This window comes from Saccostrea echinata, unplaced genomic scaffold (assembly GCF_033153115.1).
Source record: "Saccostrea echinata isolate AGI-Se365-2 ecotype Australia unplaced genomic scaffold, CSIRO_AGI_Sech_v1 ptg000054l, whole genome shotgun sequence".
In the NCBI taxonomy this organism is placed as follows: Eukaryota; Metazoa; Mollusca; class Bivalvia; order Ostreida; family Ostreidae; genus Saccostrea; species Saccostrea echinata.
Window position 1 is genome coordinate 11,260,748 of NW_026889803.1, and position 27,935 is coordinate 11,288,682.

The 27,935-nt window shown below is 33.9% G+C and overlaps 1 protein-coding gene across 1 annotated transcript; it reads left to right on the forward strand.

Annotated features, from left to right (window-relative positions):
* On the forward strand, window positions 1-27,610 carry LOC133205500 (uncharacterized). Its single transcript, XM_061341328.1, has 5 exons — window positions 1-61; window positions 4,436-4,489; window positions 16,830-18,066; window positions 24,404-24,469; window positions 27,223-27,610. Exons 3-4 carry the CDS (start codon window positions 16,848-16,850, stop codon window positions 24,424-24,426), a joined length of 1,242 nt encoding a protein of 413 aa, XP_061197312.1. The 5' UTR covers window positions 1-61; window positions 4,436-4,489; window positions 16,830-16,847; the 3' UTR covers window positions 24,427-24,469; window positions 27,223-27,610.
* The last annotated feature ends 325 nt before the right edge of the window (window positions 27,611-27,935 follow it).

Consider the following 27,935-nt stretch of genomic DNA (forward strand, 5'->3'; position numbering starts at 1 on the left):
GTAACATTTGATGGTCTTCCAACTAATGCATGCATGCGAGATTAGCTTCATTTCTCTTTAGGTAAATTTATCAGTCTGTATGTTACTGCTTATATTTATTTCTTTCAATTATTCTAAAAGCTTCAAAAGAAATAATATGTCATTTATAAAATATTAACGAAGAAGTACGAAATGTAAGGTATTTCGAATTTCCTCTATGATGTTACATCCTGATCAAAATGCTCATTAGGTTATTTTTAAAGTATTTGACTTAAGCATGCATTCAGGTATCTCTATAATCAAGTATCGCGAAAGCTGAATATTGAATTCTTTGTGGCATATTTCTGTGAAGCTTAAAATCAACTGGGTGAAGGTCCATGCTGAAATACAATCCAACAAATTAACCTTCTGGGGTCTATGGCAATCATGAGTTGTCTATGTCAAATTTTTAAACAGTATTGTCACTTTCCAAAATTATGAACCATGCATTCTAAGATTAAGAGCTCAAAGTTTCATGTAAAGTTGGTTTGAATTCAACTCTCTTTGTGGCGGTCAGGCAGATTTGATAGCCAGATAGCTCAGTTAGTAGTAGAGCACCTGTCTAGAGCTCAGGGGGCCCAGGTATGATTCTTGCATGGTATGGTCTGTCACATTTTCTCCCTTCCTGTTACATTTAGTGATATTATACTTTTAGTTTCATGTATATTGATTAAATCTGATTTGTCAAATTCTAAACATTTGATATTAAATACTGTTACCCTCTCAATGATGAAACGGGCATGCCCTTCAGCATTATAGAACATAGCAACAGTCAATATTATTTGATGATGGGTGGTATTCCTAAAAAATGTTGACTTATATGTGGAATTTATGCGAGTACGGTTCAATATTATTTGTATAATAACATATAACAATTACTGCACATAGTTGAGGGTAACATTGAAAATTTTCTCCCCAAGAAACCATTGTCAACAAAGGTTGCACAATAAATATATATAATATGACTAGGATATGACTTGTATAATATACTAGGGAAGACCCTGGGTTGATGTGTCTTAGAGGGAGAATTTAAGGCTTTTAAGGAGGGAAGAATAAGGGGCTTATAGGCAGGTTGGATCAAGTAAACTTATTCTGAGTGGATATAGTAACTTGCTTGTGTGTGTGTTCCACTTTGCGGTGCCCTTGTTTTTAATTGATTTCAAGACAGAAATTTTGTTTATATCATAAGCTTTTTAGCTTTATTGGTCAGAGACCAGAAGAGCTTGTGGGATAGTAAGGTGTCTCGTCTGTCTGTCCATCCATCTGTAAACAATTTTTCAAAATGCTACTCCTCCTACAGTTTTGGTCTGATTTCAGTATAACTTGGCACACAAGTAGACTACCTTAAGATACATAATTCCCTATATCAGTTTTTGATTTCGATGAATGGTGTTGCCATGGTTACTAAAATATAATTTTTCTTGAAATAATTTCAAAATGCCACTCCTCGTACAGTTTTGATCTGATTTCAATATAACTTGGCACACAAGTAGACTACTCTGAATTACATATTTTTCTTTATTGATTTTTAATTTTGTTGATTGATGTTGCCATGGTTACTAAAATCAAAATTTCTGTAAAATTCTTTTAAAATGCTACTCCTCCTACAGTTTTAGTCTGATTGCAATAAATCTTGCCACAAAAAGAGACTAAACCAAGGATCATTATTCTATTTATTGCTGTTGCAAAGTTTCAAGTGCAGTGCTTCTTTTATCTTTCTTTTGTTATAAGTACAAACCAGTAGAGCTACAGTCTCGTCAGAGACTTCTGGTTTTAATTTCATATTACTGGTAATTGAAAATTAAAAACACATAACAGGGATAATTAAGTCCTGTTATTATTGCGGGTATTATAGACTTGTTAATATAATAATTTCTACTTACAAACAGAAAATTTTTCATTGGTCTCTACTGTACATGTTCCTAATGATTTAATTTTCAGTTTGGGTGTGGAAAAATGAAATGAAACATTTGAAGATTTACCGGGTACTTACATAATTTTATAAGGTGATCAGTACTATGAATGTTAACAAAGTGTTGGGAACATACTTCCCTTTTTTTGCCTTTTTTTTTCAAAAGGTGTCACAGACACAAAAAAATACCCCACCCCACCTATTCTAATAAATCTCAAGGTTCACATTGCCACCATCTTGTTTTTCTTGGACAATTATATCAATTTTTAGCTTACCTAAGCTGAAAGCTTGTGAGCTTTTCTGATCACCTGTTTTCCCTCATCTGTCCGTCTATCTGTCCGTCTGTCTGTAAACTTTTCACATTTTCAACTTCTTCTCAAGAACCACTGAGCCAATTTTAACCAAAGTTGGTACAGAGCATCCTTGGGTAAAGGGGAGTTTAAATTTAAAAAACAAAGGGCCAACCCTTCTTACAAGGGGAGATAATCAAGAAAAGACAAAAATAGGGTGGAGTCATTAAAAAATCTTCTTCTCAAGAACCACTGGGCCAGAATAGCTGAATCTTATATGGAAGCATCCATAGGTAGTGTAGATTCTAAATTGTTCAAATCATGACCCCTGGGGATAGGGTGGGGTAACAAAAGGATATCAAAGTTTTACATTGAAATATGAAGGCAAAATCTTTAAAAATTTTCCTAATAATGCCTAATTTTAGAAGAGAGAGAGAGAAGAGAGTGTAAAGAAGTAATACCTGCTTAGAACTTCTTCTGTCTCGAGTTGTAATACAACAGTCGGTAATTACTTGAACGTTACAAAATGCAACAGCTGCAGACAATTAATAAAGGACATGAAACAACACATGTAGTTGATCCCTCTACTGAAAATTAAATAATGCTGCAATCAATAATAATATTATTTATCAAGACTTAATTTGTTATACTGTGTAAATGGATAGGAAGTACTTATTGGTGATAAAACCAATGGGTTTTTTTTTTCCTAACAGCTAACAGCTGCTCTTATAAACACCCCTAGATGGACATGCACGCATGTTTTCAAATATAATTAAATTCAAGAGTTTAGTTTACTTGTTAAGACGGTTGAATATGTGTCTAAGCTTAAATACCCCTCCACTTGATACACAGTATAACCATATAATATAATCATATAATATAACCATATAATATATGGTTCTGAAGATGCTATTATATAAATATTGCATGTAGTTGAGTGTAACATTGAAAAATTTCACCCCAAGAAAACCATTGTCAACCGAGGCGCAGCCAAGGTTGACAATAGTTTTCGAGGGGTGAAATTTTTCAATGTTACACTCAACTACATGCAATATTTATTATATTATACTGAATGTTTTATACAAATACATATAACAGTGAACTGTGCGTGCATAAATTCTGCGCAGTCACTATTTTTTTGGAATATCACCCGTCGTCAAGCATTAACTGTTGCTACGCTGGAGGGCGTGGCTTCATCATTCAGCGGGTAACAGTGTTTTTTAACAAATGTTTCTCGAATCAGATTCAACTAATCTACATGAAGGTATAATATTATACACTTATCCACTGACTGTGAGTGGGATAGCTCTTTTATCAAACCCACGACAGGAACTATTCCCCGAGGGCTTGCCCGAGGGGAATAGTTCCTGTCAAGGGTTTGATAAAAGAGCTATCCCAGTCACAGCCAGTGGATAAGTGTTTTATTATACTGATGTATATCATAATTTCTGAGGGTTGGATTTACCTGATACTACAGTTCTATAGTAAAAACATGAAAAAAAAATTATAAAAGTCCTGAACAAGTATCTGGAATAAGATAACACTGCTAGAATGAGCTGAAATCCTGATGACGTCACAATGCTACTGAAGTCAGTATGACATCATAAGTCTATAGATTGATTACAGGAAATCAAAAATGACGGCAAAAATTGCATGAAAATTTTCCGAGGGGTGGATAGCAAAAACTATATCCCGGGGTATAGCTTTGCTATGTGTGGAAATTTTGAGACTATAAAGATAGTTATTTTACCTTCTTAACTTTATATAGGAAACATTTTAACAGAAGTATAATAAAAATTAATGTTTTATTCCCAAGAAGGTTATTCTTGTGATATGATAAAGGTTTTTCAATTAAATGCTAAATAACTTTATTGACTGTAAAATCACTTCTTTTTGTGGGGTCAAATTTTCATGGTATGGGGGGATATTCTTGGTTCATGGCCTGATGGGGATTTGATTTTGTAGTTGTACTATAAATAGTTTTAAATTTTAATGTTTTGTGGAGGTCATGAATTTGTGGATTTTTTCATTCCACGAAAACAGCGAAAATTAAACTTCCACACTGATTATTGATTTTACAGTATTCATTGTTTATACAAAAAGCAAGAATTAAGTTTTTAAAATAACTTTCAACTTTTTTGCATTTATCCCATAAAACTATTTTTATAGTGTTTAAATTATTATATTGGAGTTAATTTTTTTTTTTATTTTGCAGTAGGAGAGGGTTTTGGAATAATCACCTGGGAACACAAGACTGATTGTTTTCTAGGTAGGTCTGTCTGCATTGGTAAACTCTACTGTGTAACAAAATGTAGCTAAGTCAGATGTATCTCTTCAGAACCAATGAGCCATATTTTTTTTTTTTACCAAACTTGTATTTTAGCATCCTTTTCAATGAGTTTCAAGTTTATTTGAATGAAATGTCATGCCTTCTTCAGAGGGGTTTTTGTTAGGGAATAAGAAAAAAATAGGTTGAAAGAGTTAAAAACCAGTGGACAAGAAATAAACTTATTTCCTATGTAACTTGTAACACAAGATTTGTTAACAAGCTGGGTGTTTATCGGCCTGTACACTGGACCGCAGTCAGGGGTAAAAAACATGACATCACAATGCATTGTCTCTCTACAAAAAAGAATAAGAATAAAGTAAATTAATAATCATCATAATTCTAAATTATAAGTATCATTACAAATTCAATACAATTAGTATAAATTTCTTTTTTTTTTTCTCCTGAGTTTTCAAGAATACAAAGTGGACCAGCTCTTACAAGCATTGCAGCTGGCTTGACGGCATGTACAAAATGTTGCATAGTTTACGAGTAACATTTTACACAAAATGCTGTATGTTTTACATAGGAAATAAGTTCATTATCCATTTTCTCTCAAGAGTGTACAGGGATTTAACCCGTGTCGTACTCCCTACACCCTTCGGTCTTCTGTCTCAGGGAATACAACATGGGGTAATTTTAAATCCCCATACACTCTTGATTGAACCAGGGTAATAATATGCCATGAATATGTTCGGGGCATATAGTGATTGTCATGTCCGTCTTCTGTCCTTCTGTTGCACTTTGCATTTACCTCAGTTTCCATTAAACAAGATATTTTAATCAAACCTTTAAGCTTATATGCTGATATTAATGAGAGCTATTCAAATGCATCAACACTTTTAACCTTGACCTTTCCCTTGACCTTAACTCCACTTCTTTTTAATTTGTTTAGCTCAGTTTCACCTTTCCTTTGACCTTCACTCCACTTCTTTTAAATTTGTTAAGCAGTTTCAAAGAAATGTTTTTATCAAACATTATATGCTGATGCATATTGATGAGAGCTTTTCAATTGCATCAACATTTTTGACCTTGACCTTAATTTTCTTTGAACTTGGCCCCACTTTTCTTAGATTTGTATTTAGCTATGTTTCAAAGAAACTATGCAGTATATTTATTTATCATATTTCATATGTTCATACATACATGTATTTGTGAGTGCTATTCAACTGCATCAAAAGATTTTGACCTTTGTGACTTTAACCTCTCTATTCTGAAATTTTTGTTAGCTTAATTTCAAAGAAATTATTCAAGATAATTTTATCTGAGCATATTTTCTGATACATATTGGTGAGAATTTATAAATTGTGTCCATTTTTTTCTTCCTTGACCTTCCTTATGATCTTTACTATTTGTTGTGTTTAAAATTCAGTTTCAAAGAAACTATTCAAGAGATTTTCATCACCTTCATAAACTGATACAAATTGTGAGGGCTATTCATGTGTGTCATAATTTGCTGACATAAACCTTCCATGTGACCATGACCTCACTATTCTTCATTTTTAGCTCATTAGCTCACCTCAATGAAGTTGGGGGAGCTTATGTAATACCCTCGACATCGGCGTTGGCAAATACGCATGGAGGATGCTTTTAGTATGTTTCATTGTACCAGTCAGGGTTTCAGATGCTGCAATTTCAGCTGAAGAATGACCAGGTTAATGTTTTTTGACCAGGTTAAAGTTCTTGGAGCAGGTTAAAGTTTTTGGAGCAGGTCTTATTTCCAAGTAACTATAAGCCTTATATTGACCAAACTTGCATGGATGATACATCTAAGGATGCACACTACCACGCTTGCTTCGAGTGCTGGACCTACATTTTCCGTATAAATGACCAGGTTAAAGTTTTTGGAGCAGGTCTCATTTCCAAGTTACTTTAAGCCAGATGTTGACCAAACTTGCATAGATGATACATCTAAAGATGCACACTAGCAGACTTGCTTCGGATGCTGTATCTGACCTACATTTTCCAGATGAGTGACCAGGGTAAAGTTTTTGGAGCAGGTCTCATTTCCAAGTAACTAAAAGCTCTATGTTGACCAAACTTGCATGAATGATACATCTAAGGATGCACACTACTGGACTTGCTTCAGATGCTGGATCTGACCTACATTTCCCGGTTGAGTGACCAAGTTACAGTTTTTGGAGCAGGTCTCATTTCCAATTAATTATCAGCTCTATATTGACCAAACTTGCATGGATGATACATCTAAGGATGCACACTACCATGCTTGCTTCGGATGCTGGATCTGACCTACATTTTCTGGTTTAGTGACCAGTTTAGAGTTTTTGGAGTAGGTCTCATTTCCAAGCAACTGTAAGCCATATGTTGACCAAACTTGTATGGACGATACATCTAAAGATGCACACTAGCAGACTTGCTTCGGATGCTGTATCTGACCTACATTTTTCAGATGAGTGACCAGGTTAAAGTAAACTATAAGGGCTATCAGAATCAAACTTGCATGGATGATGTATCACTGGATGAACACTCTCAAACTTGCTTCAGATGCTGGATATGACTTACATTTTCTGGATTAGTGACTAGTTTAAAGTTTTTAGGTAAGTCCATTCCCAAGTAACTGCGGACCAGAATTGCATAAATGTTACATCTAGTGATGCACACTACTAGATTATTAATATGGGACTTTGTCTTACTTAAAGACAATATTCGTTGAGGTGAGCTCTGTAGTCTCTGATTACCTATGTTCCCTAGTCTTAAACAAAGAGGCAAGTGCATTTTTTCTTTTCATGTTGCATTAGTAATGGACCTTGGGCAGAGCATTCATGTCCTATGGAATATTTCTGTTTTTTTTTTTTTCAAGCTTCCTCCTGAAATGTAAATTTATACTTATCTTGTAAAGAGGCCACAGAAACCTGAATGTATGGCCAATAAGAGTCAAATTTTACAGAGCTATATTCAGTAAAACATGCTTATAATGACGCTTATAGCGAAGTGATTTTCATTTCCCTTGACTTTAAAATATATCGAACACTTAATGATATTTAAGAAATAAACAACAATGTTAAAAAGTTCTCTGGGAAATGAACTTGGTCACGTGATCAAATCCTGTGAAGCCTGAAGGGCTTCTCAGAAGATTTGATCACGTACCAACCAAGTTCATTTCCCAATGAACTTTTAAACATTGTTGTTTATTACTTTTATTTACATTTGAGACAAATTTTCTGAAAGAACTGCATTTATTACATTAACGGCCCCCCTTATTGCTATGTTGTGACACGCAATGACCTAGAAGCTGTTTAGTCTTGAGAGTTCGCCTCGCTCCAACATTTGAATACTTACATTGATGTTCAGCAGTACAGTTCAGGAAATATCTGTTCATAATGAAAAAACAATGATCGCTACTGAGAATAATCTTACTATTATTGTATGAGTTCTTTATATATGAAGTCAAAAGCGGTGGTATCGTCTTCAGTTTACATACCTTCAAAGGAATTTCGGGTTAAAAAGGTAAGCGTGATTTTAGGCTAATTAAAAACATTCTTCACACCAAAGAAAGAACTAATGATCATTTGTTGAATATATGTTTCAATAATTTTATCTTTTTCATCGCTTTAACGGCTTAGAAGTTCCGAAACCAGTGTCACGGGGACAGAAATATGTAGACAAGATATCATCTCGCTGTTTGATTTCGGTCACGCCATGACCTCTGACCCCCTAATAAGTTCACACAGAATGGAACATATTTTCTCTTCAATAGGTTCATCTAAGAAAAATATTTGCAAATGTAAATAAAAAGAATTACGCTTATAACGAAGGAATTTTTTCATCCCTGGCATTTCATTATATGTGTGTTTTACTCTACTGCAACAAAATTTCTTTTGTAGAACTAGTCTTCAAATTGTTTACACAACTTGGGGGGGGGGGGGGGTTATTGTTGACTTCAACCTTTGATCTTTTGTCCTAAAAATCAACAGGCTTCTTTCCCTTACCACGTATTATGGAAATATCAGTCAAATTGTTCTCTTTCTATTTTTTCCACTAAATAAACTTGAAAATACTACTTTGCATTTCCTTTGGCAACTTTTCTTGCAAGTTAGGGATATGAAAATACTATTCTGCAATTCTTTTTGCAGCTTTTCTTGCAAGGTAGAATATGAGAAGACATGCTTACTTATTAACAAACTATTATGGAATTATTTTTTGTCTTTTTAATTCAGATTTGAATCCTAGGAAACTATGATGGGTAGAGGCTTAAAAGAGGAATAAATTTAGATATATCTATATAAGGAAAAAACTTAAATGAACAGGGGTTTTCTTTGACCATAGAGTCTGCTATGAAACTTTATTATCATTAACATTTGGAAAAAAAACATTTGTGGGGCATATTCTTTGTGTCATGAAGGCTTAAGTGACTTGAAATTGTGCCAAGAAAAATGTTTATGCAGGTGAGCACAATGGTCCACAGGCATTGCTTATTAAACTGTGTATTCTTCCAACCACTCCTATTTTATCCATAGCTATGACGTACTTGTGAATATAATTTACTAATTAGCAGATACATATGTAATACATTTTACTAATTAAAATCATACAGGAAGTACATTATTATTGTAAGTCCGTAGAATTGACATAAATACTTTAATTTTAACCTTTTTGTTAACATAGTGCAATTTGATTACAACAATTGATACAGTTTAATTTTTAGCTCTACTGGTCAGAGACCAGAAGAGCTTATGCGATAGTAAGGTGTCCGTCGTCCGTCCGTCTGTCTGTCTGTCTGTCTGTCTGTCTGTCTGTCTGTCCGTCTGTCTGTAAACAATTTTTCAAAACGCTACTCCTCCTACAGTTTTGGTCCGATTTCAATATAACTTGGCACACAAGTAGACTACACTAAGATACATAATTTAGTGCATTGGTTTTTGATTTCGATGGACGGTGTTGCCATGGTTACTAAAAATAGAAATTTCTGTGAAATTCCTTTAAAACGCTACTCCTCCTATAGTTTTGGTCCGATTTCAATATAACTTGGCACACAAGTAGACTACACTAAGATACATAATTTAGTGCATCGGTTTTTGATTTCGATGGACGGTGTTGCCATGGTTACTAAAAATAGAAATTTCTGTGAAATTCCTTTAAAACGCTACTCCTCCTACAGTTTTGGTCTGATTTCAATATAACTTGGCACACAAGTAGACTACACTAAGATACATAATTTAGTGCATCGGTTTTTGATTTCGATGGACGGTGTTGCCATGGTTACTAAAAATAGAAATTTCTGTGAAATTCCTTTAAAACACTACTCCTCCTACAGTTTTGGTCCGATTTCAATATAACTTGGCACACAAGTAGAGTACACTAAGATATATAATTTAGTGCATCGGTTTTTGATTTCGATGGACGGTGTTGCCATGGTTACTAAAAATAGAAATTTCTGTGAAATTCCTTTAAAACGCTACTCCTCCTACAGTTTTGGTCCGATTTCAATATAACTTGGCACACAAGTACACTACACTAAGATGCATAATTATTGCATCGGTTTTTGAATTCAATGGACGGTGTTGCCATGGTTACTAAAAATAGAAATTTCTGTGAAATTCCTTTAAAACACTACTCCTGCTACAGTTTTAGTCTGCTTCTAATATAATAAGGCATACAAGAAGACTATACTAAGATACATAATTTATTGCATTGGTTTTTGAATTCGATGAACAGTGTTGCCATGGTTACTTAAAATAGAAATTTCTGTGAAATTCCTTTAAAACGTTACTCCTCCTACAATTTTGGTCTGATTTCAATCTAATTTGGCACACAGTTAGAATACACTACGATACATAATATGTATTTCTGTTTTTTTTATTTGGGTGAATGGTGTTGTCATGGTTACCGGTACTAAAAATAGAAATTTCTGTGAAATACTTTCAAAACGCTACTCCTCCTAGTTTTCATTTGATTTCAATATAACTTGTCACAAAAGTAGACTACATTAAGATACATAATTCTATTTATTGTTGCATGTTGCAATGTTTCAAATCCAAGTGCTACTTTTCTTTTGTTATACAAACAGACCAGTAGAGCTACAGTCTCATCAGAGACTTCTGGTTCTTTACATTGATTGGAAAAGTGTTGGGTTGGTTCCAATCAAAAACAATGTGTTATTATCATATACAATTAGGCCAGCTCCTAGAATCGATTCCTCTGAAACAAAGCTTCACACTTCTGAGCGCTAATGACATAAAATGATATCAGTCAAGTTTTGGTCATTATTTATGTATGGATTATGCGGCTTGTTAATTAAACTTTGCAATCATCAAGGATAGAAGACTCGCTGAATCAATAGGCAGTGGTATAACACATATTGAGCATTTAGAGACAATATCAACTGAACCCCAATCTTGAACTGCTTATAATCCCTCACTTGTTTTGCTAATCAATTAGGGTACAATTTTACAAGAAGTATAAGGGAGGGAGATAATTTGCAAGATGATGCAGGCTAAATTATAATTATGGATCGTAATGCAATGTGATGGTTGATATATCGATCTGACTCTGACTCAGATAAGAGAAGTTTAATTTCTCTTTTTTGCATAAAAGAATATTACATTCTTGTTCTTTTATAGGAAGATTGCTCTACAATGTATTAGTTATACATAATTTCCCCAAAATGCAATCCGTGTAATTTCTTGTGAATGTGAGAGCATTTCATTCCTCTAGAAGTGTATCACTTACAGTCAGTTTAATTATTTGGAGTAATATTAGTTGTGGATTCAACAAGGCTTTTAACATAATTCAGAAAGAAATGTTTGTATGGATCCCAGGAACAATTTTTTTAATGTTAAAGGCCCGGTGTGCAGACATTTACAGTCGAACTTTGTTATCTTGACCTTATTGAGGCTAAAACAAGATCCAAGGATTTGAGATATAGAGGTCAAAATACATAAAGAAAATTTGGTGGTGGGGTGGGGGTTACACAAGTTTTGAGATTGTAGCTATCCAATGATAGAGGCACAAAAATGAACCATGGCTAGGGCTTTTAAAATGAATTTAATGTTAATGAAAGATTATTGTGTATAATGTCAAGCAGTGATGATTTGGATGATTATATTGAGCAACCGGTATACACTTTACATGTTTTACAAAATCTACTTTCAAATAAGTTACTTGAAAGCAAAAAAAAAAACCTTCATAGTCTTTGTGAAATAGACTCGACTCTTCCATATTTGTGCAAACCTTTTTCTAAAAGGGTAGTAGTCTTTGAAATTATTATAAAACTAGATTCTTTAAAATTATTTACTTCTTATTGGCTCACCTGAGCTAAAAACTCAAGTGAGCTTTTCTGATCACATTTTGCCCGTTGTCCATCTGTCTGTCCATTCATCTGTAAACTTTTCACATTTTCGACTTCTTCTCCAGAACCATTGAGCCTTTTTCAACCAAACTTGCCACAAAGAAAGCATCCTTGGGTGAAGGGGATTCAAGTTTCTTCAAATGAAGTGCCACACCCTCTTTTGAGGAGAAATAATTAAGAAGTAGTGAAAATTTGGTGGCATCAATTAAAAATCTTCTTCTCAAAAACCACTGGGCCAAAAAAGTTTAAACTTATTTGAAACCTTCTTTACATAGTGTAGATTCAGGTTTGTTCAAATCATGACCCCAAGGGTCAGATGGGGTCACAATGGGGGATCAAAGTTTTATATAGGAATATATAAGGAAAAATTCTTTAAAAATCTTCTCAAGAATAGCAAAGCCATGATTAGTCATATTGATATGGAAGTATCCTCAGGTAGTGAAGATTCAAATTTATTTAAATCATGACCCTCAGGGTAGAGTGGGCCACAATGGGGGATCAAAGTTTAACATAGGTATATAACAGAAAAAATCTGCTGATGAAAAACAGTAGGGCCATAATGATTCAGGTGAGCATTGTGGCCTATGGGCCTCTTGTCAGTTTTAATTTTGTGATGAATGCAATTTGCCCATATGTATTTATATCTGCTAAAAAAAATCTATTACTTAAACCTTGCCCATTACTTTGAAACCACATGTGATGGAGAATTTATATTTGATGAAGGTCAAAGCTGATACCATATCAAGGTCAGACTTTGTGATTGAAGGTCAGACAAATCTTTACCAGCCCTTGGAACTAGCCGGAGTAGAGGACCATTGTTTGTTTATCTAAAGTAGATTCTCTTGCCATCTGTTTCATATGGTTGCATAAACAATATAAGTATTATGAATTAAAAACTATATAGTTTGTAAATACAGTAAGGTAATCTATTTGGACAGGTAGAAATAAAATAAATATTGGAAAACTTCCTTAATATCAATTTTCATTCAATTTGGCATGTTTCATATTTTGAGACATTTTGACCTTTGGATATACAAAATATGTAATGTATTACTATATAGTCATAGTGATACGATACTTCCATATGCACTCTACAAAGTATTAGTATATATTTCAAAGTTAATCTACATATAAACACCAGCATTGCACAATAATTTAATTGCTTTAGATAATTATATATGGCAAAGTATTGAGTTCTACCATATTAGAGTACTGGAGATGATAATGATTTTTCTGGTATACATCAGAAGCTGCATGAGTTAGTAATCTCTGTAATCTTGCTGTACAATTATTTTTACATATAATTTCAGTAATTATGCTGTGATTGGAAATCTTTATCCTCATTAATTCTATTTAATTGACAGAGCTGTAGATCATTTTGGTGTAATATCCATTAACACAGCCAATATCCATGCTTTAATCAAGGCAGAAAGATCAATTAATGTATTTGTAGATCATCCTTTTTTTTTACCAGGGGAAATTTTACCAGTTAACTACAGAACATTTCAAATCCTGGCCTTTTAATTACATCAGAGAATGTAATAGGTTTCTTGGTACAATACCATGGTATCTGGTGTCACAGAAACATACAGTATGGAATGGAGATTTAGATTTCTGTCAATTAATTACTGACTTGTTCAGTCTTAAATCTATAGATAGCTCTTATAAATAAAATCTGCACATGCATTATTTGATATTTTGAATATTTAATAGATAAAATTAAAACACATTTCATTTTGTTGTTCATTGTTATGCCCCTCTTCGAAGAAGGGAGGGCATATTGCTTTGTTGCTGTCTGTCGGTCGGTCTGTCGGTCCACCAACAGTTTCCGTTCATTTTCTTCGCAGAGGCATGTACTGAAATGAAATTTGGTATACAGATTTATCATAAGAATATCTAGGTCAAGTTTTGTTTTGGGTATGATTAAACAATTTTTGACAGAGTTATGCCTCTTGGACTTAGAAAAATTCCAATTATTGGGGGGGGGGGGGGGGGGAGCATAAGTGTTTTACAAACATCTCTTGTTTTTGTTTTCTTTTTCTTTTGTATTTTGTTTGTTGTTTGTTTTACTTAATGATAAAAAAGAAGAGTCAAGTTGTTATATAAAGTTCTGCAAAAGACATTGTTATGATGATCAGTACCTGGTATTTATCCTAGACAACACGCAGTGCTGCAAGATGTTCTATAAACAATGAAAAATGATGATTATCTGCTTTTCACAAGCTAAGCCTTTTTTATTGATATTAATGGGATAAGTGGACCTCCTTGCTAATCCCTCTTATGATCTGTTTTGGCATGTTTAAACTTTGTTTCTTAGATCTTTTAAGGCTGACCTTGGCAACAACAGAATTTCCTTTCTAGGGAATTTTAGCATCATTTGTAGGTAAGGAAAAATTCCCATCAATTTTGGAATCTACATTATGTGGAAGATGTTTATTAAGCTGATAAATCTCTAGTTTTTTTACATTCAGGAATTATTAGGTACATTGATAGCCAATAGAAAAAGAAATGTTTAGATTTAAAGTTGGTTGAGTGAAAGAAATTTGCTATTTACATGTATATGTGCACATTCACAAATAAATGGGTAGAATTGATGGGCAATGAAAAAAATCATTGGTAGAGTCTTTGGAATTTTGTCATTTTCTACAATATTTTCAATGATATTTAATTAGCAAAAGAAATATTCTTTAGTTATTTCAAACTGACATTTTTGTGACAAATCTGTCTTTTTATTCTGTTCACAGGGAATAAACATACTGTAACTGTCAATTAAGCCAACAGATTATTTAACTGTGTTCTTTTTGAAAATCTCTTAACATGGCTGTCACAGAAATATTTCAAAGATCATTGCATTTTAACCAATCTAACTATATGGAACTGAAAAATGAGAAGATATTACCATTTTCTGTTGATTGTCTAAGTATTGACTGTGCATATGTGGTCCTATAGTAATGAAAGAGAGACAACTGTTTTCTGTGGAGAGAAAATCGGATAAAAGTCATTTGTGATTTTATTTGTACGTAATGGTTGGTGCTGTCATAATTCCGAGATTTATTATGTAATATAAAACCCTTGTTTTCTGGCAGTAAGTCCTCATTAGTAATTGCCTCAACAGATTCCCTTTGATTTTAAGATAATCATGTGTATGGCATGTCATTTGATCAGAGATTGACTTCTAATGACATAGGACAGATGAAAGTAAACCGTGTTGTTTTTAAACCAACTTTCCTTTATGTTCGTGTTCTGAGACTAAATGAGGGCTGGGCTTTAAAAAGAAAATAACAATGTATAAGGGTACAAAATTTCAAGAGATGAATATATCATTATAAATTGTACAGAATTAACTAAAAGCTCTGATTTACATATATGGGAATGTTTTAACTTATGAAATTGATATAGTTTAAGTTCTTTTATTGAACAAAGGCAAACAGAATTTGACGAATTATTCGACACCAGTATGCATCATGCGATAATCAAGTTTTGATGGCTGTGCCTATAGCGTTGTGTCAGTTTTCATTAGCCCAAGAATTCGTTTTCACAAATTGCAGTCTCTAATTTCTCCTACTTCAAGCGACTGCTGGCATTTATGATTGATATTTCATTAGAAAAGCAAAATGCAGAAGGACTTGTTTGGAAGAATTTCTGGTTTTGATGTCCGATAGTTAGGTCTGATTTGGTAGTAATTATAACTGAGTTAGGGTAAATTTATGAGCTCCACTGTTGCGCTCATTACATCACGAAGTCTTAACTGATCCCATTTTGGACTCATTTGCATTACAGGAAGGTTTAATGTATAAACTTGGACTTATCTTTGGCTTATATGGGCCAAATTAGTCTTGTGTCTGTTTCAATCTAAAACATGTGGTGCTACATGATGAAATTAACCAACATGTTTTACGTATATGCACTTCTTAATTTATGTCGTGTATTATTATGTAATGTTTGTTGATACACAAATTATTTTTATAAAGTTCTGGTATCAGGAAATTGTGAAAAATGTTAGCTCGCGTGCATTGGAGATAAGAAATTGTTTGAAATGAAAACACTTGAAGACCTGTGTAACAACAATACTTAACAACTCTGCCTTTTCTTAAACTTAATATACTAACATTTGTATTAAATTTGAACAGAAAGTGTAACTTGAAGAACCCACTGTACAAAAGCACTGATTAAAAGCCAAGGTTACTTTCTTATATATATATACGAGTGTATATATATATATATATTTGATTTTGCTGTTATTGGGACCTAGATATGGCTGATAGTTAGTCATTGACACAAGCTACCAAAGTTTCAGTTGCAATTGTAATATTGACAGAAATCTTTATTATCCCCTGCTTTCACTTAAAGTGGGTGATATTGATTTTGGTTTGTCTGTCAGTCATTCTGTCTGTCTGTAACACTAGGTCCTAAATGACACCTTTTAAAGTCCTCTAGCTTTAGCAATTTTGCAATTCTTAAAGAATTTGAGGTCAAAAGGTCAAAGGTAAAAATCAAAAGTGGCTGATAGTTAGTCATTGACACAAGCTACCAAAGTTTCAGTTGCAATTGTAATATTGACAGAAATCTTTATTATCCCCTGCTTTCACTTAAAGTGGGTGATATTGATTTTGGTTTGTCTGTCTGTCATTCTGTCTGTCTGTAACACTAGGTCCTAAATGACACCTTTTAAAGTCCTCTAGCTTTAGCAATTTTGCAATTCTTAAAGAATTTGAGGTCAAAAGGTCAAAGGTAAAAATCAAAAGTTCACATATTACATAAGATGGTTTCAAGATTTAGAGCTTTTGCAATGAAACTTAAAATGTTGACACTCTCTCTTTCTGTTTAAAGAAAGACCCCATTGATTTTGAGTCCAAAATGGTGAAAGGACATGGTCATTTTAAAAGGACATTTTTGAAGTAATGGGGATATATTTAATTTTAAAAAAATACTTTCATGTGTAACATCCATAATATGTTTGTGTATGCTTTTCAGGTAAATAAAGTTCTGAAGATGGAGGCAGACATGAGTTTACATTTCATTGATCATAGAGAGACAAAGGAGAGCTTTCCTGAGAGGCAAAAAGTTCATTCCCCAGACAAAAAGAAAATATTTGTTATGGAAGAAGTGAAAAATGATATGAATGGTAATCCAGATGTGATAAAGAACAAACAGGATACAGAAGTTGAGAAAGATGAATCTGAAGTTTTGTTGGAAGAGCTTCGTCGTTCAGATAGTACTATAGGGAAGGAGAATAAAGTTCATATATCCCAGGCCCTGGAAGATTCAGGGTTTGAGGAGAAGGAAAGTAGGCCGGAAGTGGAGCCAATCAGTGGGAAGAGTTGTGAGGATAGAAATGTTACAACCTTGTCAGAACATAAAGAGAATACGAAAAAGTCTGACTCCTTGTATGAATTTACTAGTGCCTCATCCATGTTCTTGTCGAATGAAAAAGTCAACAAAGGTGCTGAAACTTCAACCAAAGAGAAGAAAGATGATGTAGTGTCCGAATCCAGTGAACTTGTTCAGTCTCCTCTGTCTTTGCAATCAGAAATGATCAAACAAAGTCTTCAGAAGAATCAATTTAGCTCACCTGATCAGAAGCATTCATCTCCTGGACTTGATGATTCCAGTGTTTCCATTGAGGAAGATGAGGAAAAAGTCATCATACATTTAGATTCAAAGCTGAATGAGTCTGTCAGTGGCAGTTGTGAGGTTCCTCCTCTATGTCCAGTAGAAGTAGAGAGAAAGTTCAAGGTCACTGCAGATACCAAGATCAAACTGGTAGAAATTGGTGCTGAACTCCACAAGGAGAAAGTCTTTTTTGACAAGTACTATGATAATCCCGATTATGCCCTCACTCTGAAGGATTGTTGGTTAAGACAAAGAAATGGATCTTGGGAATTGAAGGTTGTAAATGGACGCCTTACAAAATTTTCTACGCAATATCAAGAAATTACAAACTATAATGAAATAGTAGACTTTCTAGTCAATCATTTCCGTAGAGAAGACCTCGGTGATGCACCGATTGACCAAGTGATACAGAAGCTAGATTTAGTACCATTTGTGGAATTCACAACAACCAGACAAACCTACTTCCTCCCAGAATGTACCATTGACCTAGATCTGACAGGATTTGGATACCAGGTTGGAGAGATTGAGGTCATGGCATCAGACAAATCACAGATTCCAAGAGCCTTGGACACAATCACCTCAGTGGCTGAAAAACTAGGTAATTTATATGTATATATATCTCTGTTTAAAACAAAATAATCTAGTCATTTACTGGATAAATAACTCTATAAGAAAACATTTTCCATACTTCTTGCAATTATTAAATGGGACCAAAACTTAGTAAATGTACAACTTCTGTAGTTGGCATTTGATTATCATTAATATTGATACATTTCTCTTAAACTTTGGAATTTAAGTATTGTAAGTATATTTTTACCAATTACAGATTTTTAGCTAGAAGCTACTGCTAGGAATGGTAGTTATAATATCCACACTCTTGTTTGATGCTAGGGTGTGCTCATTTGAAATATTTCTCCTTTTTTCTTTTTTTTTTGGGGGGGGGGGGGGCAGAGTTGGGTTAAGGTAATGCAAATTTTAAATTTAGATGATGTAAAACTCACCTTAGCTTGAATGTGAAGTTGTTAAGTATAGGGTGCTCATCAGCTTTAAAATTTAGGTCACAAGCAGCATCTGAAACAAGATTTGTCATATGTGTATCCCCCCAATTCAATCTCTCTGCAAGTTTAATCATTGTTGAGCTTGTAATTATGTGAAACTGAACCTCTGTAAGAAATTTACACCATCTTACTCATCTCGAAAATATAGGTCTCCTGCAGCATCTGAAGCATACTTAATGATATGCATCCAAAGGTGCAGTATCTACGCAAGTTTGGTCAATATAAGATTTACACAACTTCAGAATTAAAATGTTTATGTTAATGAAGTATTGAGGCAAATTATCCTTCCTTAACGATATGTTATCCATGAAATATTATACATTTATATACTGGGTTCGAGGGCAAGGTGTGTTTTGTTGGACCCAAGAACCAAACTGTTCTCCTCACAGCCTCAAGCAAACAGTTTGGTTCAAAGGGTCGATAAAACACATTTCGCCAAAGAACACAGTCAATAAATGCTTTGTTATACCCTTTACTCTTTTGACATACATGTATCTTGTGCTGGCTTCCATGATGTAAATTTTCTTTTTCCCAAATTTCGGTAAAACTTGGTCAATTCTGTTGAACACCAATGAATGCAAATAAGATTTAGCTGATCCCGCCCACAGTATGATGTAAGGAGTCCAATATCTCATCGACAAGTCTGATATCTCACTGCGGTCAAACAAAGATTCTTTATGACGGCTCAGAAAAACTTTTGAAATGCTACAATTTTTTAGTATAAATTAATATAGGAACCAATTTTTAAAGGTATATGTATAACGATGATCATTGTAAGACATATATTCACTTGCAAACTGACTTACTCTAAAAGTTTAAAATTTGATTATTCATTTGGTAAATATAGGTCAATTGCAGCATCAGAAGCATATTTAATTGTACACATGCTTGCATTATCGATGCATCTTTGAACAACATTATAGAATTTTAGATACTTTGGAGTGGAAGTATACTGTCAAAATTTTATTAATCTACTCACTCTTCTAGAAAAATGAGGGTCAAATGCTGCATCTGAAATATGATTGGTAATATGCTTCTGAATGTGCACAATCTATGCTTGACTGTTCACTGTAGAAATTTCTGGTATTTGGGACAGAATCTTCATACTTGTAATGCTGTACGTGACCTATATTTTCTGGATGAGTGAGCAGAAAGATTTTTTTTTTTGGAGAAGATCGATTCCCATTGGTAAAAGTCCTGGCTGGACCCATTTTGTATAGATGTGCATCTTAAGATTCATATAAATGATGGTTTCATATTATATAACCATTGAAAATTGATTATTTTAGATATTTAATCATCAGTACATTTAAGTTTAAATGTATATAGTAGGCCATTGGCAGGGACTTTTAATTAATGGTTTTCAGGTACTTGATATAGATATCCTGTTATCTTAATTGGTCACGTTAGCTCCAACTTCCTTCTTAAGGATTGTCTCTCAAATTAAGTAAGTTTATGTCTACAAATGCTTTGTGGCACTATTACCTCATGAATTTCATTTCTCAACAGATAATTCTCATATTTGACCAAGAAGTCATTATCTTTTGCTTTCATTAGAAGTTTCCAGAAATGCTATCATTATTTTAATGTTTTATTAGGACTGGCTGTGTTTTGGATTGGATGGGTAATAATGAATTATGATATATAGCCCAGCATTGATTGCAGTTCCAACCCTTCATTTATTCTTTACGCCCATCAGGATTTTTGGAGCATAGCAGAAATTCTTGTTAAGTGTCCAAAATTCATGACAAATTAATAAATGAAACAGAATCGGAAATGATTGATGGTCTGTACTAAGACAAGTTTTTGAATGTTGGTAATAAAAGATGGACCAATTGTCTATAATTGAGAAAACAAAGGCAGAATTTATGTCATAAAAAATTACAGTATTCATTATGGGAGCAGAGTGGCAGATCTTGGGGTAAAGTACGGAGATAAATAAAGAATTCAAATTAACTATTGATGGACGAAAAATAAGAAAATTGTGAGATTTACTTCCATTATAAATCATAAATGAAGTCATAAGATTTGAAATTGCAGGAATTTCGTCTCTAAGTTAATAATGTTTGTTAATGCAATCACTGGTCTTTGTGAAAACGAGATAGTCATTTATCAAATGAATATCATAAAAACTCCAAATGACTTCGAGTGCAGGCCAAGATAGATTACCAAATACATGCAAGACTTTATAACATTTGATTGCATTGATAGTGGGGGCTGATGCCAGGGCTTCTGGGGTGATTACCGAATACAAGCCTTTCTATAACCCAGATTAATCTTAATCGAAATCAAATTTCTGTGGTATTGCAATCAACTTTTCAGTGGAGAATTGGGATCTGTTACTAATTATAAATTAGCGGTATGCGGGAAGAAAGATTGGGTGTTTTTTTTTGGTATGTTGTTGATAGTTAACAGTGATCTTCAAATAAACAAACAAATAGTTAACAGTGATCTTCAAATAAACAAACAAACAAAAAAATTTGTTGCACCTCTAGTTTAATTTAACAGCTAGCTGTGATCCTTCAAGAATGCAGGTTCAAATCTTTGGAGTGAAAGATTTCTCCAGTTTCATGTTCTTACAAGGAAATGATTTGTCTTGTACAAGCAAACTAGCTTACTTATTTTCTTTCCTGGTTTTAAAGAATTGAACTAAATGCAGATTTCAAGAATATATTGGATGAACAAAATACTATAGATGTACTTTTTTTAGCTCACCTGAGCCGAAGGCTCAAGTGAGCTTTTCTGATCAAAATTTGTCCGTTGTCTGTCGGCAGCGGCGGCGGCGTCTGCGTCGTTGTTGTCGTAAACTTTTCACATTTTCATCTTCTTCTCCTGAACTACTGGGCCAATTTCAATCAAACTTGGCACAAAGTATCCTTGGGTGAAGGGGTTTCAACTTTGTTCAAATGAAGGGCCATGCCCTCCTCCAAGGGGAGATAATTACGAAATAGCAAAAAATTAATGGCATTATTGAAAAATCTTCTTCTCAAGAACCAGTGGGCCAGGAAAGATGAAACTCATGTGGAATTATTGCCAGGTAGTGTAGATTCAAGCTTGTTCAAATCATGACCCCCGGGGATAGGGTGGGGCCACAATGGACAATCAAAGTTTTACATAGGAATATATAGGAAAAATCTTCAAAAATCTTCTTCTCAAGAACAGCAAAGCTATGATTGGTCATATTTATTTGGACATCCTCAGGTGGTGTAGATTCAAATTTGTACAAATCATGACCCCCTGGGGTAGGGTGGGGCCACAATGAACGATCAAAGTTTTACATAGGAATATATAGGAAAAATCTTCAAAAATCTTCTTCTCAAGAACAGCAAAGCTATGATTGGTCATATTTATGTGGAAGCATCCTCAGGTGTTGTAGATTCAAGTTTGTTCAAATCATGACCCCCGGGGGTAGGGTGGGGCCAAAATGGACAATCAATGTTTAACATAGGTGTACATAGGAAAAATCTTCAAAAATCTTCTTCTCAAGAACAGCAAAGCTAAGATTGGTCATATTTATTTGGAAGCATCCTCAGGTGGTGTAGATTCAAGTTTGTACAAATCATGACCCCTGGGGGTAGGGTGGGGCCACATTGGACGATCAAAGTTTTACATTGGAATATATAGGAAAAATCTTCAAAAATCTTCTTCTCAAGAACAGCAAAGCTATGATTGGTCATATTTATGTGGAAGCATCCTCAGGTGGTGTAGATTCAAGTTTGTTCAAATCATGACCCCCGGGGGTAGGGTGGGGCAACAATGTATGATCAAAGTTTTACATAGGAATATATAGGAAAAATCTTTAAAAATCTCAAGAACAGCAAAGCCACGGTTTGTCATATTTATACGGAAGCATCCTCAGATAGAAGTGTAGATTCAAGTTTGTTCAAATCATGACCCCCCCCCCCCCCCCACTCCCTTTTTAGGGGTAGGTTGGGACCACTTATGCATTTATGCTTTTCAATACTAAACTGATTTTTCCTTTTTTCCTAGCCACAGTGCTCAGGTGAGCGATCTGGCCCTTGGGCCTCTTGCTCCACATGGGATTAATTTAATTATGCTATGTACGTGGTCACAAATTTTTGGTGGAAATTTCATTGTCACAGTGTACTTTAGGTGCATTTAAGATGTACAATGGCATCCAAGAAATCCGCATAATTTTCTAACCACAGATTGAATAAAAATTGTAATTCTGTGGAATTACTTTTCCACAAAAAACAAGAGGCCCAGGGGCCACATCGCTCACCTGAGCACTATGGCTAGGAAAAAGCAGAAATCACTTCAATCTTGAAAGGTTGAAAAGTTTAAATATAAAAGTGGTTGGGGGGGGGGGGGGGGTGTCAGGAATTGAACAAATTTGAATCTACATTATCTGAGGATGCTTCCATTTAAATATGACCAATCATGGCTTTGCTGTTCTTGAGAAGAAGATTTTTGAAGATTTTTCCTATATATTCCTATGTAAAACTTTGATCGCCCATTGTGGCCCCACCCGACCCCCGGGGGTCATGATTTGAACAAACTTGAATGTACACTATCTGAGGATGCTACCATATAAATATGACCAAGTATGGCTTTGCTGTTCTTGAGAAGAAGATTTTTAAAGATTTTTCCTGTATATTTCCTATGTAAAACTTTGATCGCCCATTGTGGCCCCACCCTACCCCCGGGGGTCATGATTTGAACAAACTTGAATCTACACTACCTGAGGATGCTTCCACATAAGTTTCATGTTTTCAAGCACAGTGGTTCTTGAGAAGAAGATTTTTTAATGATGCCATTAATTTTTCACGAATTCTTAATTATCTCCCCTTGGAAGAGGGCGTGGCCCTTCATTTGAACAAACTTGAATCCCCTTTACACAAGGATACTTTGTGGCAAGTTTGGTTGAAATTGGCCCAGTGGTTCTTGAGAAGAAGTCGAAAATGTGAAAAGTTTACAGACGGACAGACAGACGGACAGACGGACTACAGACAAAATGTGATCAGAAAAGCTCACTTGAGCCTTCGGCTCAGGTGAGCTAAAAAGGACATTCACAGTAACCTTAAAAATATCAATGACCCTGAAAATTTAGTCATGACCAAAAGTCATCATCTATCCCAAAAGAATCGGTACGTGAAGTGTCAAGTCATTGTCTTTTGGTTTCAAAAGCAATAAAACACTGAGAAAGTTGAACTCAGTGAGTGCAGTGACTGAGATATGCAACTTGAATTTAGGACATGTCACATGATCAGTAGGATGTAACATGTCATTTTTTTTATGGCAACAGAAATATGGACCAGACAAAAACAAGACTTACCTGTAACCACAATGACCCTGTCCTTTGATATGACTATCTGTACAAGCTAGTACAATTATTTTGAGATGTTTTTGTGAATAAAGCATGGAATAAAAAAAAAATATTTTGGCAGTACAAATTTGGCTAGATGAACTAATACTGACTGACTGATTGATTGATTTTATACTTTGACCACTGATCCATTTACCTGATCAACACAAAGGGCCCACAGCGGTTATGACAGGTTGACATGGGAATTACTCCTCCTTAGCACACCTGATCCCACCTCTGGTGTTTCAAGGGGCCCATGTTTTTGCCCTTTTCTTGATTCATATTGTTTATCAAATTGATGAGATTTATAGCTGTTCTTCATCACCTTTTTCAGAAAGAATATATTATGTTTATACCCCAATCTTTAAATCTTAGGTCTTAAAAAGTTTGTAAACAGTAATTCATACCATTTTATTAGATTCCATTTCCAGTATTTCCTAAATAATAATGAAAGATTTTTAATGACAAATGTTAATAGATATTTTTGTACATTGAAAGCATTGTTAAAATATATTTCATTTATCAATACCAACCATTTTTGTGTTTTGTAGGATTTGAAACTTTTCAGATGTAGAAGGAGTTAAAAAATAAACATGTCGCACCAAGAAGTGAAACAGGTACATTTGTATAATCTTGGTAATCTTTGCACCATCTGCTTCCAACCTCAGATTTCTCCTGTGCAATATTTTATTTCATTAATTACCCATCCTCTTGACATTAGCTGGATCATTTGCTGCATGAGTAACTAGTGGAGGGTTATGAGTCAAATTCCGAAAACTTAAAATTAAGCACGTCAGAAAAAAAGAAAAGAATTTTGCTTCCTCTTCTATTTTTTTTTTATTTTGTTATGTTAGCTTATTTTATGGTTTTGTGATGTGAATTATAGCATAAATTTTAAATTTATGGCCAGTCTTTTTTTAAGAAAGGAATTTCATTGTTACGAATATGGTCAGTTTGAAATATGAATTACATTGCTCTATTCTTTCATAAGTAGTGGTGGTATGCTCACATTTTTAGCCAATGCCAATTTTATTATCTTGTACAAAACAAAAATATTTGGCATTTTTGACAAAATTGATCCTCAAAAAGTCAGATATGAATTGATGTGTAGTTGGAGAGCTACTGCATCCAAAGAGAGACAACTCCTGTTACTGACAAACTATCTGCTAATTCATTTCATGGACGTGTGCTTACTGGAAAAGAAAGAAGATCCATAGATCCCGTCAGTTAATTGTTTTGCATCTGAATTTCATCAAGAGTCATAATTTGACTGTAAGACCTAGTGGGCTGAATGATGAAGGGGCTAATTGGTGTGAAAATTTTCTGTAATGATTCTGGAGAAAAATCAATAGAGGCACACCATTTAAATTGACAGTTCATTACAGAGCAATGGGATATCACTCCGGTTAATTACAATGCTAGCAGTTCATATATCTTCTATATTTTTCTTTCTATGATTAGCAGGAAATATGGACTGATTGGCAAAATTACCAGGGAGATATCTACCTTCTATGAAAATGATGATAAGAATTAGTATAGACTTTGAAGAAGTGGATTCATAAAAATTTTTTTGATTGGTCGAAAATTAGTGCTGTGCAATAATACCTATATTGCTGTTCATTAACAAAACATGTTGTATTGCAAGATCTTTTTTTCAATACCAATATACTGGCAAAATGCTTGGGCATTGGATTTCTTTAAGAAAATTAAAGTTTAAGATGTCAGAAATCGATGTTAGCAATTGTGCTAAACTGTAAGGTTATTGAAAGCTGCATTTTGGTGCACATATAACTGGAATTAAATCAACAAGAACTTTTTTTGTTATTTATCACAGTTATTTACCTTCTGCATACATAATTGAAATAAAATTAGATCATTTTAATTTTTATTGAAAGTATTGCTATACATTTCGCAATACCATTAATAACATCACAGCATATTGCAATATAAAATTTCCAGCCAATACCCAGCTCTATCAAAAATATGCATAGCTGCAGATCTGTGGCTCACTGGTCTGAAAAAATTGGGATAGACGACCAGAGAGCTACAGTGCTGCCCATAGAAAAAAACTTTGTATTTATTGCGCACAAAAAGTTGTGCTCGATTCTGGATTAATTTCTAAGAAAATCTTACCTCAACTGCACAATTTCAAAAAATTCCTTAGACCTCTATGAACAACTTTTGTATTTGACATCTGCAGAAGAGCGTTGGTCTGGAATATCTTGCCACCCAAAATGGCAGTATAAATATGCCAAATTTTCGATGGTTCCAATTTTAGACCCATGAGGACTATTGATAATTAATGGTTATAAGGATGTTTTATTGTGGAAATAGTAAAAGAATATGGTTAATAATATTTTGAGATGGCAGTCTGAAAAACACAGAGAAAAAAATCTAGAAACAGTGCACTTTTTTGTGTGCACAATAAATATACAACTTTTTTCAATGGGTGGCACTGTAGCTCTCAAGTCTATCAATATATTTTTTCAGAGAGCTACAGTTCTGCAGCTAAAATATGCATCATTTTATCGTTTTAGTTTTTTTTCCCTCTTAACTATCCAGTTGTAAATCATATGGTGTATCTGCATGAACTTCTGAGATAAAATGTTCACTCTCTTATATAGCCTTCTCCTGTCTGTCTACCTTTGATCTCTTGTTAACTAAATTTGTGTTTTTCATTCATTTATCCATATTATTATTAATTGGGGGTAATTGGATGTTCTGCAACATTTAAAGTTAAAATGTTGTAAGCATACTCTTTTTAGCATTAATCATATTTTAGCACCTTTCACACTTCTTCCTGTTTGCTAATTTAAGTACATGCTAATATATGATTTAAACAAATGCATATAAAAGATTGGCCCCAGTGCTCTAATTCATGATTTATATTGTAATCTGATGATGAGGACTTTTGTGCTTAATTTTAAGTATGCTAAGTTATGTATGTTTACAGTATGATAATGGTACATGTACATGCGTACTAAAAACTTTACCTGAAATTCATACAAATTTACATGTTCACATCAGACCATCTTTAAAATAATGGTCTGATGTGAACTCAGGGTAAAAAAGAAATTCCACAGAAAATTTCAAAATCAATGCTGAATTTTCAAAATATATTTAAATGTAAAGAAAAAAAAAGGGGGGGGGGGGTAATTTTTAGTACATGTATAATAGGCAGGGGAAAATGTCAGCCAGCCTGGCTGGAACTCTAACCCAGGACCTCTCACTAACCATGCTTGTGCTGAGTTACTGGGCCAACACATCCAGTCCCCATTTGTAATTTAGATTGCATAGTACATATACATGTATTTTGTTTCATGATACATTGTATGACTTTCCTGATTTTGATGTTTTTTTCTATTGGCAGGTTTAAATAAAGATACAGTCTGTGCAGGAAAAGTCTCACACTACTTGTATGAAAAGAATCGCCATTTATATGAACGATTAGTAGATAGTGGTGCAGTAACACCTATTGGCTAGCTGTTGTAGACAAAATACGCTAAAAAATGTACATGTATAACATTTATCTATTATTGGCCTGCTTTGATATACAGTATGTTGTAGCTCAATTATATTGTACTTAAAGTTGTAACACTGACAGATTTGAATTCTTTTTAAATGAATTAGGATTAAAGTATAAGGTCATTGTAAATATCTGATTTTTGCCATTGGTTGTTCACTTACATGTATTTCAGTTTATAACTGAATTGTTGATTTTGTTATACAGTGTAATTGAAGAATACTTTGTTGATTTATACACTTTTCCTATTTCTGTCAATATTGTTTTGTTGTTTTTTTTTTCTTTAAAATATTTCTTATTCTTTTATATGTTTTTGTACATTTTACACTATGTTTTTGTTGGAAGCCTGAAAAGAGCCCTGCCCATTAAAGGCCTTTGCTTATTGTCAATATATCTTAAGTGGTTATCTCTAAACCTTAATTTTGATCATCAATTATATGTGAGCAGGATTGGTGACTTAAATACATGTTTATGTCCATATTAGCTCATTGAAACTCTATCTAGTCTGATGTTGAAGTTAAAGAACTTTCAATTATACCCTATTAAGCATAATAAACAGT